The following is a 14,163-nucleotide window of genomic DNA, read 5'->3' on the forward strand; positions in this document are numbered from 1 at the left end:
ATTTTAAATAATAGATTCTACACAGCTTAAAAAAAAACATTAATATATTTTTAATATATATTTTGTCCAAATATTTGTGGACACCCCTGCTAATGAATGCATTCCTTTAAACTACTTTAAAGTTGCACATATTGCTGACACAGATGTGCAAATGCACCCAAACTACTTGTTTAGTCTCTGTTGAGAAGTGAAGCAGATAGGCATGCTGCCAGTAGGTTCATGTTTAATGCCAGTCATGGGCTAGAAGGTATAAAGCCCACCAGCATTGAGCTGTGGAGCAGTGGAATGGCATTTCTGGATGAGTGGTTCTTCATTTAATACTTTTGGGATAAGCCAGGGGGTTGGGGGATATGGTGGAATGGTGATCATCTACCATCCTGATCATATTAATGCTTTTGTTGTTGAATGCAATCAAATCCTGACAGCAATGCTCCAAAACCTAGTAGAAAGTCTTTCTAGACAGTAGAGACAGTTACTCCAACCAAAGCAGGACAATGTCCTTGATTTAAGGGGGGAAAAAAAAAAAAAAAAAAAAAAAAAAAAGAATGAGTAGGTGTCCCAATACTTTTGCTTTAGCTTTGCTCTGAAGCTACAAGGCTAATGTAGCTAGTACGTAAAGGAAGTCTGTTATATTAGCCTTGTAGTGTCGCTGAAAAAAAAAGAAGAAAGAAACAATAACTGAAGACTCTGAGCACAAGTTTAGCTATGTCCTTGCTATGTCTTTGTTTCACTGTAGTAGCATTAGAAGTAGTGATGAGTATTTCTAATTATAACGGCTGCCAAACCCTCTGACCATGAAGTCACTTCACCAATTAAGTGCTGTCAAGACCAATAGGACACAGTAGCTAGTCTGGAACAACTGCTCCTGTTCAAAACAAAGAATGTGCCAAGCTGTCCGAAACGGAAAACTTCACACCTTAAATGCTGATGGCTGACCGATGACGGTCCAGCTCAAGTCCTGGAGGGAGTGCCACAACACTATAGGTTTTCAGGCACCACATCTTTTTACTTCTTTGCTGTACAAAGTAGGTGACTTTTGTTGGGTCTCATAAATAAAAAAAAAAACCCAAAAAAACCCAAACAAACAAAAACAAAAAAAAAACCCACACCTTATTGCTCCTCAAAATAAAACTAGAGTTCTCTTTTTGACAGGTTAAGGAGGGGGGAAAAAAGCAGGCTTTTGCCATCCCCTTTCTCCAACGTCCACTCATGACCTCATGACCTTAGGCTAATGCTAACCACCTGGCTATGATCTCACTAGCTGTGCTAATAGGACACTTGGTCATTTGCTAGGCTATGTTACAGGACATCTGTGATCAGCCAAACAGCAGGGCTGCTTCTTTTGGATTAGCATGGATACTTACTCCCCTACTTGGCGCTCCACTGCCGTAAACACTAGCATAGGAAAAGCTGCGGTAACAAGGCCTAGTTTATGTAGCAACAGGTTGTCCTAGAACTAGCAGTGTCTGGCAGTGATGCTCTTCTCAGAAAACTGACTAAAAATATCAAAACACCATATTAGCCAATAATGGCTGATGTATTTTTAATCTTTTTGCAGCTTTAGGGGTCAAAAGGCTTTCAGTAATGGGCTTGATTAAAAAAGTGTTACAGCACATTTTAGTCATTAAGTTATTAAGTCATTAGTCAGGGAAAACCAAAACTGCAGAATTTGCAACATCCTCCAACATTACACATTTAAAAAAATAGTTGCACAATGCTGTTGTGTTGCATTTCAACATCTGTGACTGAGCAAACAATGAAGTAGATAACACAAGAAATGGCTCAACCGGGTACCAACTTCGACTTTTATTTACTTTTTTTCTTACTTTTTTCAAATGAATTCAATTCTTGCATGTAAGAGGTTCTACTCCAAATCAAATAAATGTTTTCATGTGAATTCCTCCAAAGCCTTCTTTCATAATTGAACCCTAACCACCCCCCCTCCCACATTCAATCAACCACTTTACATCCAGTCACACCCCAAAGCCCCTTTTGGCCCCCACCACCCTTAATCACAGGGCATGGTTACACAGAACAGACAGAAACCTCCCACGGGAAGAAAAGAAAAAGAGAAAAAAAACAAAAACAAAAAATGACAGGCAAGGAAAAAGTAAATACCTGATGAGGCACAAACTTCTAAAGAGAGCTGATGTGATCGGTCGTCTTGTGAATTGAAGAAAAATAAAACGGCTTTATATTGAGTATGACGTTAGGCTGCCACAGCGCCTCCTAGAGGCCACATCTAAACTCCCTGCCCTTGGTTTAATGTAACGAATGTAAATAAAAAGCTTATAGGTGAGCACCCCCCCACTCCCCCTCCCCACCCCAGAAAAACCTCACCCTCCTCTGCATTTCCAGCCCTTCACAGCTGTGTGTGTACGTGTGTGGGTGTACATATTTATGAGCTTGTGTAAATGGCTGTCGTAATTACAGCCAAAAAAGTCTCTGTATGTGTGCGTTTGTTTGTGTGTGTGTGAGAGGGCAACTCCAGAGGGTGAGGCTGATCCCTAGTATTTCACTCCCGGGACAAATTCCTTGGCCTCGGGGTTTAAGCTGCTCTTGCGCTGGGAAAAGGAGAGAGAAGAGAAAAGACTGTTAGACTTCGTATTTGCATTGGAGTCATTTTAACAAGAGTTTAGGATATGAAATGTAAATGAAATCAATTTAGTTAGGTTGGAGTCTGGTTGATACATAATGAACTTGTACAAGGTCTCATTTTAAGTGATCATAAAATCTACAGTAAACCCAGTCAGTCATCAGCTTAATGCTGCTCATCTTGTGACATTACTACTATTCGGTCAACTAAAACAGAGCTCTGCACTGATGGGCTACAGTTTCAAAGCTTACCACAATGTCCTCAGAAATACTGTCATTGACAGATAGGCCATTGAGCTGCTGCTGAAGCTGCCCCACCCCTGGGGGGAGGTCCCTCGCTGGAATGAACCAATCCTGATCCTCCTCATCCAACATTTCTTGGAAACAGCGCTCCAGAAACTCTTGTTCCAATAACTCCTCCTCCACCTGGAAGACAAGACAATGTGAGTATAGAATAAGAGACTCCTTGCATAAAGGACTAAGGATTACCCATCTGCAAGAGTTCTGTGTGTGTGTGTGTGTGTGTGTGTGTGTGTGTGTGTGTGTGTGTGTGTATGTATGCATTTTCATAACTGAGCACATGTGGGTCACGATATCGTAGACAAGTCACTGCATGTCAGCAAAAGCAGCTAGAAGCTGGCTAAGCAAAACAGGGGCACCAGACGTGGAGGAGGAGCAGCAGAGCATGCCAGCTCTCCCATGAACATGCAGCTGCATGGCCTTTATCAGCGACTGCTGACAGGGTGGAGTGCTCGATATACATACATGAATGTTTCCTAAAGCGTCTGTGTGTGGGGTAAGGCAGAAGCACGTACTTTCAAAATTGTTCTGCAGCTACTAAAAACTATCACAACTAGGAAAGTGCATTTCTTGCTACAGTGCGACAAAGTGGTTGCAATGACATTTCAGGTGCTTGCTAAAGTGTTGCTTAGTGGTTGCTAGGGACTTGCTTTGGTGTCTCAGGTCGTGGTACCCCTTGTGGTTGGTTGGGTGTTACTACTGCATAACATGTACTGGAACATCGTCAAGGTCTAGAAAACTGTAGGTTTTACCCAATAAAAATTTAGATGAAGCATAAAGCAATAGTGAAACATTAAATAGGGTAATAAAAGTGCAGCTTTTTGAGCTGCTCTCTATGCATTAGTCATTAGAAGAAAGGAAAAGGGGAGAGACATCATTTCCACACCCTGTTGTATGTGAATACACGCGTATACAAACCTGTCGGTTGTACTCTTCTTCGTTCTCCATCCACATGTACTCTGCGAAAGGGTTAGCTTCTCCTTCTGCGTGGCCATTGGTTACTGAGTCTTTTCCATCTTTTCCTGGAGCCCCGCCCCCCGGCGTCTTCGCTACATCAGGCCCACTCATATCTGCTGGCTCTGGGAGAGAAAGAAAGGAGAAGAAAAAGAGAAAATAAAAATCACAAGCTCATACAAAACAATAAAACAAGCACAGCAAATAAGCAATTAACCAAAGCCAGATTTCAGCAACTTCAAATTATGAGGATTTCAATGATTTCACTACCTGCACACAGAAACAAACAAACCCACAATACAGTGCAGCCTTTGTTCTCCAGCACGCTGGATTTGAAAGGCAGCAATGACTACACTTGGCAAACTGAAGAATTTCAGCTGTAATTCAAAAATGTGTCCATGTAGGGTAAAGCTGGAATTTTATATAGCCCCTCAATTTAGGGCATCAAGGGTAACCAGGGCTCATTGGTTTCTCATCCAGCTTTGCATAGCTGAACCATTAGGTACCGTTAGAGCTGCGGCATAGCTATGTGGCATGTGATGTGGTATTTACAGCAGGAGTTGCTTTTTTTCTGCCATGAGTACTAATGAATCATCAACACCAGTGAAAAGAATTAATCCAGATACACTGAACAAAGTTAGATGTTTGGGTCATTGTTCTGAATACAGTGGTGAGTCCAGCGAACAACTTCACAAACCACGGAAGACTACAGCTGTTGACTAAATAATACTTTCTAATTGTGAAGAGAAACATTTCAGATCAGTGTGGACAGCTTGATCTCACAGCACAAGATGGAAAACATCATAAAACCTTATACAGGATAGTCAGGAAAGTCCAAACAAGAATACAGGAAAGTCCAAAACACCCTGACAAACCGTCACCATGACTTCCTCATGAAACAGACAGTATCTTTTGTAAATCTTTCGGCAAATACCCCTGTACCATAAACGCTCTTCTTGCTCAGTTATACACACTCCAAGATAAGAAAAGCAGCCAACTGCACACAACCCAAACAATACCTTCACACATCCAGAGTTGAGGTGACCGTGTAGGTCATGATCCTGGCTCATGCAAGCACATTTCTAGAGATGGACCGATCAGGGATTTTGGGGCAAATACTGCTCGTTGATCATCTTTCAGCATGATCAGCAGATCACAGATACCAACAGAAGGAGCTGGATGACAATTCTTCCCAGCATACTTGGTAACAAGTCACTGTGCAGAGCTTTAGTAACGTTGCTCAGAAGGAAATGTACTTATCTTTTTTGCACTTATCTATGCAGAGCAGCCAAGTAGGACACAGCTTTGGGTAGCACCACAGCGACGTGGAGCATTGTTAGTAGTGTTTGCCATCTCTGCTAATGCTCACCTGTACAGGATTGGGCAAGGTACTCTCAAGCGGTTAGTGTCAATCTTCACTCGGCTTCCCCCACGAGGCACAGTTCGTTCTACACATTCTGCAAATGTGTGCGTGTTTCAGTGAGATACAGTTAACAGAAAGAGAGATTTCCACACTGGATTTAATGGGGTTTTGCAGTCATTAGTGAGGTCCGTACTGCCATCTAATCGAAGAAATGCAGAACTGCAGCATCTTATGACCATGTGCAGAGCTGCAGCAACTCCTGAAATATGGATCATATGTTTTGACCAGCTCAAGATCATCAGCCGGTTACATAATTGGTGGTGGGGGTGGGGGGGAAGAGACAGATACCAATACATACAGACCTTGGGCTGTGTCAGCAACATGCTTTGATATGCATGTGTTTGTGAGACTCTGCTAGACTGGGTTTATTTCTATTCTACTTTGGTCATAAAAGGTTATATTGCTACTCATCTGTAATTCTACACCTACAGCAAACTATATAATGAGCTTCAATGCAGATAAAATAGTTTTAAAACTGCTTTGTAAAGAATCCTGAGAACTAAGCTTTAATCTAAGCAAAAAAATTCCACCTTCATTAAAAAACACAAGCCCCATCAATGAAAGAAAATGAGCCACATGGTGAGCTGATGAGGATACATATTCCTCACACACAAAGGTGCCTGACAAGTCTCTCTGTCTCGTATGTGTGTCATGACGTCAGGAGTGGTGAGTAGCGCTTGTTGCATAAGCAGACAGACAGATTAAATAAAGCAGAGCAGGCCGTACCATCACGAACACATGCACACATTTCTACATTTCCCGCCTGGCTCTACAAATGCAGACAAAATGAAACAGAAGGTGGACACCAAACAGGGACTCCTTCTATCGTTAGTGCAGCATGCTTAAATCTGGAGTAAAATAAGGGACGTGTGTGTACTAATCACTTGATTAGTATAGCATGATCTAAAAAACATTGGAACACCTTTAGTGTTACTCACTCAGCTGAATGCTACCTGCCTGACCTGAAAAGTGAAGCATACATCACTTTGCAATCCACAAGCATCTGAAGTGTTTAGTGAAATGGCTAATCAGCCCCAATAAGCCACATGTGGACCAAATCGGATCCCTCATCTACAAGAAAAGAAAAGTCTTGGAAATTGGGAGCATTCCTGATTAAAACCAGCCTGTCTGCTGCACACATCTGAAGCCCTGATTTTCACAGCTTCATTATAAACATCCTTCGAATCACCTTTGCCTGGGATTCATCAATTATTAACATGGCCTAAAGAACATCATGCTTCGCCACACAAGTCATATTCACAAACAGTCAGTCCTTTACGAGAAAACAGCTATGAACTTATCAGACGAAATGCTTTCAGGTCACCTTTTACTGGGTCAATGCAATCAATACCAATTATATTTACACAAATTATATTTAAAAAAAGTAAGATGAAGATAAAGGTATACCTACCCATATTTTTAATTAAAATTCCATAATCAAATAAATTAGGTTCTCCAATATGGAGAACAGCAGATGTAAAAGGTGCTATAGAAACAGTATAGATGCTACAATCTGTAACAGCCCACCTTACTCATTACTACTCAACAGTTGAGGCTAAAGGCTCATGATATAGCTGGTTCTGTAGAATGTGAACAGTGTGGCCAAAAGACTATAGATACTTCAATACCATGCATCAAAATGTCATTTGTCTCATCCCCCGTCCCAGGTCCAGCCCTGATGTCAAGCATGAAGAACTGTCTCACAGAGCATTTACCAAATGTGCTGAATGGTGTTTCAGGTCAGGGTTCTGTGCAGGCAGGTCAAGGCTTGCAGGGTCTCTGATTTTATGCACCTGTCAGCAGTGGGTGTGGTTAAAATAGCCCAACCCACTCCTAAGAAAAGGCTTTTGCTGTTGGCCATGGCCGTTTTTGCTGTAGATTATAACCAGCAAAAAAAAAAAAAAAAAAAAAAAAAAAAAAAAAAAAAAAAAAAAAAAACCAACACAAAACAAACACACCTCAATCTAGGTTTAACAAAACCACATGCCACTGTCCTTTGCTATGTAAAAAGGAACAATACAGATTACAGTGATCTATACAGTTGCCCACCAATTTCACAGCATACCACCCACCACTAGCTGGCACACAGCCACTGCGAATGCAAACAGGTTCCAATAGACTTCTTGCAAACCACCACCATGAACACTCAAATATCAAATCCATGTTTGTGGTCAGACAAATGATCGCTCCAGAAACATATCAGAAAACACAGTCTCTGTTGCTGCACAGTGTGAGGGCAAGCGGTCACCGCTTTAGAGGGCTGAACCACCATATACGCCTCGGGACCAATACGCATCTCCTAGCAAGTGTTGCCTTAGGATCGGATCCCCTTCCAAAACAAAGCTGCATTCACCACACGATACTAAAAGCAAAAACCTATCCGAAATCAATTTTAAGCATGCAGCTGAAACCATGCCAGTATCCAGAGGGGGATCTCAGCTGCCAGACCCAGAGACAGACAAGTGTTCAATGGGGGATGAGGAATCTCCACTGCTCAGTGGCTTAGAGGCAGATAAATGTCACAGAGAAGGAAAGCACCAAGCTGCATGGCATTTTCATGTTCAGACTGCAGAGGTCTTTATGTTCGATGTTGTACTGCTCAGAGACAAAAACAGCTTTTCCTCCATGTCGGAGGAGTAACCTCTCTTGCAAAAACAGAGTTCTCAGGTTATATACAGCATGATCGTCTCTACTAAAGAACACTACACCAAGGTTCATCTTCTCCAGCATCACAGGAGCAATCAAGGAGTTCCAGTGGCCAGCAGCTAGGCTTATCACAGAGAATGCATTTGAACTTGCTGTAAACAGCCCACACCGTTCAGGTTTATGATTACTATGTATTATTATTATTATTATTATTATTATTATTATTATTTAGTACTATCATCATTAGGTCAATTTAAAGCACACAACTCTTCTCAATCTTATTTTTACCTGTTAACCCAGCCCAGTTATAGAACCTTAACTCAAAGAATCATTTCAATGCTAAAAATGGTACTTTGGATTGGTGATAAGCAGTCCACTATTGCTGCAAATCAAAAAAATCTTTCAGTACTATGCAGAACTAGGGTTGGGTGAGATCACACTATTTAAAGAAATTGTTCACAATGTGTAATCACAGACAAAATACATCAGTAGCAACAGATTCTTAAACACTACTATTCAGATACTCCCATACGGAGTACAGTGATTTTTATTAAACAGTGGCTGCACTTCATGTAATTAAACCAGTCTAATTACACAGTTTGTAATGACAGTTAATCAGTGTTTATTAGGCACTAACAGTATCCTCGATATGCTCAGAAAAGCACAATGACAATAACTAAATTTAATCACAATGCAATTAAAAATAGTTCATATTTCCCAGCTCTATGAAGAACCCTTTTTGCTTAGAGCTTGGAAGGAAAGCTCTATATTGATTGGTCAGCTGTTATGTTTATAGCTCTCATGGGCACTCAGTAGAAAAGTTGACAGTCTTTCAAAAACATGAAGCACACAGCACAGGAGAGTAGAGTGCTTTTCAGTTCATCTATTAGAAACCATGAAAAGACGGGACAATGTGCACTTTCAACAACTATAATTTGCTCCAAAAGTCTCACTGTGGATGAACAAAAGTTGCTTTATTTTCTTTTTTAAATAAACAGGAAGGTTTTTTACACTTAAAAAGTCTCTACATCGCTACGGTCAGATTGTGTGATTCATCAATTTTGCATGTTTTCTATGAGACTTCTCTCAGAGAATTGCATATACGAATAAGCTACACCATTAACATTTAAAAGTGGTGCTTAGAACGATTCCACAGAACAACCATTTTTGTAAGAGATGATTTTTGTAAGAGATGATCAAATCTGTGATTGTATACACCGCTACAAAACAAATTGAGAATTTTGTTTTGGTACCAAATTAGCTCCTTTATGGCATCATAAACAAAACAATAAAAAGCTCAAACCACCTCTTTAGAACCTTAATGTTTGCGAGAGTGCAGAAAAAATATATAGCAAAAACCGACTGTGATTCTGTGTTCGAGGTTTAGTGGCTGGAGCTGAGGTTTCCAACAGCACTCAGGCCATGTTTGGACAGGCAGTACATATGATCCTTTTACCCTCACATATTCCATCTGAAACTCAGCCAGACCAAACTCCACTCAAACCACAACCATTTGGGCCAACCACTGATAGTTTATCAACTCAAACCTGAGCAGATAGTTGATTTAAAAAAAAAAAAAAAAAAAAAAGGCTCTTCACAGCCATAAAGCACCTTTCTGGCCACTGCACGCAGGTGTTGCAATCCACACAGCTGTGTGGACACTGAAAGCAAAGGTCCTGGACACCCTGTAACCCATGTGCCACCACCCTCATTCTCAAATTCACAACAGTTCCAAGACAGCACAACCAGACGAAAGCAATGAGCTCCTCTGTTGGGACTGAGGAGAGGGTTACGTCACTATGTAGCAGCCAATAAGAAACCTACATGACCCAAATCCACAACAAGCCAGTCATACTCAACACTGCCTCACATAACACAGCTGACATGCCTTAACTAATCATGCTGATCTTTCAACAGCATCCACGGGAAGTAAACTATTCAGTTTCCGGTGGACATTACTTGAAGATCTGCCGCCGCTTCAAGGCAGATCAGATGTGTGAAGATGACCTATTTCCACACTTAGGGTTAAGCCATGTGAGCCTGAGTTAATCGCTTTTCCACTGCTCCTTCTTGGCTTCAGCCATTGGGGTTTTTTGGTGGCAAAACTTCTCCTGTTCTTCGGCCTTCACATATGATGGCAACATGGGCTAAAAGAGGAGGTTGTGAGCTGCAATTATATCCCTGCCTGCAAAAGTACAATAAACACCGGGCAAGATATGCAGCATAATAAGCCACAGTAGATCCATAACAATGTTATCAAATAATAAACTTGACCTGATTCATGCAGGGATTACAACAGTCTAAGTAACAGACATTTGCTAGCCTCCTTTATTACTGTCGATCAGTTTCCCCTCCATTAACTCTGTGCTGTACACTATATTCATTGTTAATCATTGCCATAATATTGGCCTCTCCAAGTAGAACACCACCAAAGGCAGAAACAGGCAATATCGTACAATCAGACTGCTGAATTACCTGCTGGGTATTTTTTAAAAACTGACCAACCACAGTCTTCCCACAATCATCCCATACTGCTTTGCTATGCAACATGAGAACGTCAAATGTCTACCGATGTTTTGTTGATGCATATCACAATATTCATTCCAGGCTACCTTTCAGGGTATTATTTGGCAGTACACTGCACTCTTGCTCCCATGGCTGATATTCAGAAACCAATAATTACCTTACAACCTCCTAATCCTTAGTTTACACCTACCCGACAGAACCGGAGAGGAGGAAACGCAAGCATTCCACCACTAAATAATGCCTTGTGCATTACCTAAGCAGCTCATGACACATGCTGTTAGGTTAAGGTCAGTCTGTCAGTTGTAGCACAGCTTCTGCCAGGGGAACTTTTGGCCATGAACAATCCGCTTGTCCCTGCCAAGAATCCTGGTCTGCCTGTGCCTGTCCAGAACCATCGACGGGTGACAGACGTGCAGGAAAGGGGGGCGGGGGGTAAAGGAAACCTAGTGGCCGTACAAACAGCTCACCTTTCTGCTTTCAGCAGGGACAGAACCGCAACCCAACAAAAAAAAAAAAGAAAAGGGGGGAGGGAGGGGGGTTACAAGAACAGTCTGTACACTTGTGCACTTCTGCACTTCTGCTCTTCTGCTCATTTGTCCCTTATAGTAAAATATGGGGTAAACACTAAAATGACCCAAACTACACATCAATTACTTAGGAAAGCAGCAATAAACATGGCCCAGTGAAAGGGAGTGTGGTAAACTGGCCATATATGGGCTGCATTATGGTTTTATTAGGTGCTGGAGAACAATACAAAAGGGAGACACAGGATAAACAGCTCCTTTCTCCTGGAAGGCTAATTCAGTTTGGTGCCAGCATGCTCTATAATCACTATAATCATGTGGAAGTGTAACACATGCAAGGGTAAGCAGGGACCCAGACTGATATGACCCTTAAAATTTAGGCCAGAGCTCCACTGACAGACCAACGTGAGCTAGGTCAAATATATCCACTGGTCATGTTACAATAACCCTGGAAAGATGCATTTCTAATTGCAGTGCAGTGAGTAAGCAAACAAGCAAGCATTACTGAGTAAACCGGCCCGAAGGGGAGGAAGTCCTCTTAGATGCTGTGATTCCAGAGGATTGCACAGGCTTGCCTAAGCAGGGCATATACTGCAAGGCCTTCTAGCACACAGCAGGACACCACTGTTCACCCCGTGTGTGTTCCCCACGTCCTGCTCAGCTTATGTAACAAAGGAAGCCGCATTTCCCCGTGTTACAGACGGCAGCCATGAAAGCGGGACGAGGGGGTGAAACAAGCATGTCGACAAGACCGTAGCCGGACAATGAGGACTGAAACACAGCCTGGAGGACCATAAGAGCGAAGGCCGAGCGCGAGGAGGACGAGCTGGGGCATCGGAGAGCCACCAGAAACCTACGAAACGTCACTGAAGTCCCAAAACCCATGTTTCTTTTTCCAGCTCGTTATCAACACCAGTGTCGACGCATCCAAACATGGCGCAGTGGGGGAAACGCGCACGGTCCACTTGGCCAAAACATGCCTCACCAAAACAAAGAGCGGGCTGGCTAATGTTTTGCACTCCATGTTTTCTCGTATGAAGGACACAGCTGCCGTTATGCAAGCGAGGTTGTGTGTCAGCTACCCTGTAAAACGACTCATTACGCTGAAATAAGAAGCTCAATAAAAGCGTAGGCAAAAACAGGGGGGCGCCATGCACTCTCTCCCCCTACAATAAAGGTTAAACTGACAAAAGGTCGAGCCAAGTCCACTAAAAAAAGGATAGACGTCCACAATATATCCGCTATGGCCTTTTTCATGGGTTAATCAGCTAAGCTCGCTCAAAAACATGAGCAGTAACGGGCCTGTGGGAGCTGGGACGGGATGAATAATAGTTGGCTGGGTGCTGAGCTAAAGCCAGTTAGTCAGTCAGTCAGCCAGCCAGCCACAGCTCTCCTAACATAGACTATATGCGTAGACTATTCATGACCAATACTCGCAACAGTTCATGGTGGAAATGAGCCATTTGCACATGCATGTCGGCTCATTCAGTGCGTGGGCAACGAGGGAAAAACCAGGCGGCCAAAGCTGGAGTTGGTGAAGTCCAGACAGAGCAAACACGCGCCGTATCGGGCCAAAACATTAAATCCTGTAAACCCCCCGACACAATCAGACGAAAAAACCCCCAATACATCTCAAACAACTTACCTGGCATCTCGTGCACTCTGGCCGCCGGTCAAATTTCACCCAAAAACCACTGTTAAACTCCGGCACACGGCGCCCACAGGTAATTCCTTCACTTGCAGTGAGTTGAGGAGGCTAACTGCTGTTAGCTAAATACATTAGGAGCAGCGCGGTCACGTGGTCGGCGCTTAAACAAACACCCACACGGTCCCGCCTCCCGCGCATGCGCAGGAGCTGCCGTCTAACGGGCTCTCCGCGCAATCACAACAAACTAGAAAACATGACGGAGAGAAATGAGCACATCGCGTTTTTACTGCTGAGATTCAGCACTAGTTTTAATTTAGTCAGACCGCTCCAAATAAATACAGATACACGTGCGTATGAATTCTAGATAGCCCCCTTTCTCCTAATGCATCCAAATAACTAGAACTAGCGCACATAGCTACCAGCTAGCTGCCTATCCTACCTACTACCATCAGTACACAATGTTGAGACTGCTGGGATAACGAAGATAAAGCACGTGTTTTTGTAAGGGACACAAATAGTTCGAGGCTTACGTGGCTTCCTACCCCACCTTAAATAATGCTGCACAACTACTTCTGCAGCTGTACTGTTAAGGTGGAACTAAAAGTTTGGAAAAGACGCCAACTCTTATTTTAAAATGTTAAATATCGTTATTAAACATTAATATATTAGTCTAAAGTAGTAAAAGTGTACATAACATGCTCACCTCCGCCACTGTTGAGCTTCTCAACCAACGAGCACAGACTCTGCGAGCAGCTGTTCAGGATTACTGGAACTCATACAGACAATATAATAGGTATTGGTATGAACCTCTGCAGCGTTTTGGGATCCCGAAATTCACGTCTTTTGACCCAATGTTTTGAAAATGATTGGTGAAAATAAGTTCGTATGTCTCATGCGAGTGATTCTTTCTCCTTGAACGAATCATTTCACCCAGCTGAACTGACACGCCTCCGAGTATCGCTTTACTTTAGTGCCTCTGCCTGCAAACAAACATCAGGGAACTACGATGCATGTGGAACTGGACAAGCGATCTGAACCAGCCAGCAGAACCATTTCCAGACCCTTAAACAGGCTTTGAAAGATGTACACAAGCTGATACCCAGATAATGTGTGGGTGCCTCACCCTACTGCTCATACAATCACGTCTGCAGAAGACCTAGAAAGTTGCAAGGACATAAAGGCTTTGCAAGTAGCAACGTTGTAAGCAATTTTGCAGTGTCCTATAAATAAAAAAGTTGTGCAGTAATGTTGAGCAGAGGACTAAAACAATATATATATATATCCTGTGAGATACATGTGTCATGTTATGATCAACATAGGACGGGTTATTTACAAATGCCACCTGAATATTGCAATTGAACATGCTCGTTTTACAACATAAGACTTCCTCCAAACGTTTTGCACGTAACTTCGTGGAGAGGGCCAAACATCTAAATGTCATGGGGACGTCCCTTGGACGTCCTGGGGGGGAGCAAGTTGGGTTGCAGTGCAGCAGCGCCGCCCCCTACCGATGAACTTTAAAAAAAACAGCACACTGCAGACATGGA

General features: G+C 42.6%; 1 protein-coding gene across 2 annotated transcripts; it reads right to left on the reverse strand.

Annotated features, from left to right (window-relative positions):
- Positions 1-1,791: 1,791 nt before the first annotated feature.
- Positions 1,792-13,527, reverse strand: LOC140561557 (polyadenylate-binding protein-interacting protein 2B-like). 2 transcript variants are annotated; one of them, XM_072686770.1, is made up of 4 exons: positions 13,320-13,527; positions 3,814-3,974; positions 2,848-3,021; positions 1,792-2,564 (listed from the first exon to the last, which is right to left on the reverse strand). In XM_072686770.1, the coding sequence occupies exons 2-4, from the start codon at positions 3,961-3,963 to the stop codon at positions 2,508-2,510; spliced, it is 381 nt and encodes a 126-aa protein (XP_072542871.1). In that variant the 5' UTR covers positions 3,964-3,974; positions 13,320-13,527; the 3' UTR covers positions 1,792-2,507. The 2 variants fall into 2 exon arrangements, with proteins under 2 accessions (XP_072542871.1, XP_072542870.1); XM_072686769.1 differs by lacking the exon at positions 13,320-13,527 and adding an exon at positions 12,614-12,787.
- Positions 13,528-14,163: the final 636 nt, after the last annotated feature.

Source organism: Salminus brasiliensis, chromosome 9 (assembly GCF_030463535.1).
Source record: "Salminus brasiliensis chromosome 9, fSalBra1.hap2, whole genome shotgun sequence".
Taxonomy (NCBI): Eukaryota; Metazoa; Chordata; class Actinopteri; order Characiformes; family Bryconidae; genus Salminus; species Salminus brasiliensis.

Bases quoted from the DNA above. Each gene is read 5' to 3' on its own strand.
- LOC140561557 (XM_072686769.1), bottom strand. The intron at 3,022-3,813 runs GTTTGTATACGC...CTTGTCTTCCAG, and splicing joins AAGAAGAGTACAACCGACAG to GTGGAGGAGGAGTTATTGGA. The intron at 2,565-2,847 runs GTAAGCTTTGAA...TCCTTTTCCCAG, and splicing joins GTATTTCTGAGGACATTGTG to CGCAAGAGCAGCTTAAACCC.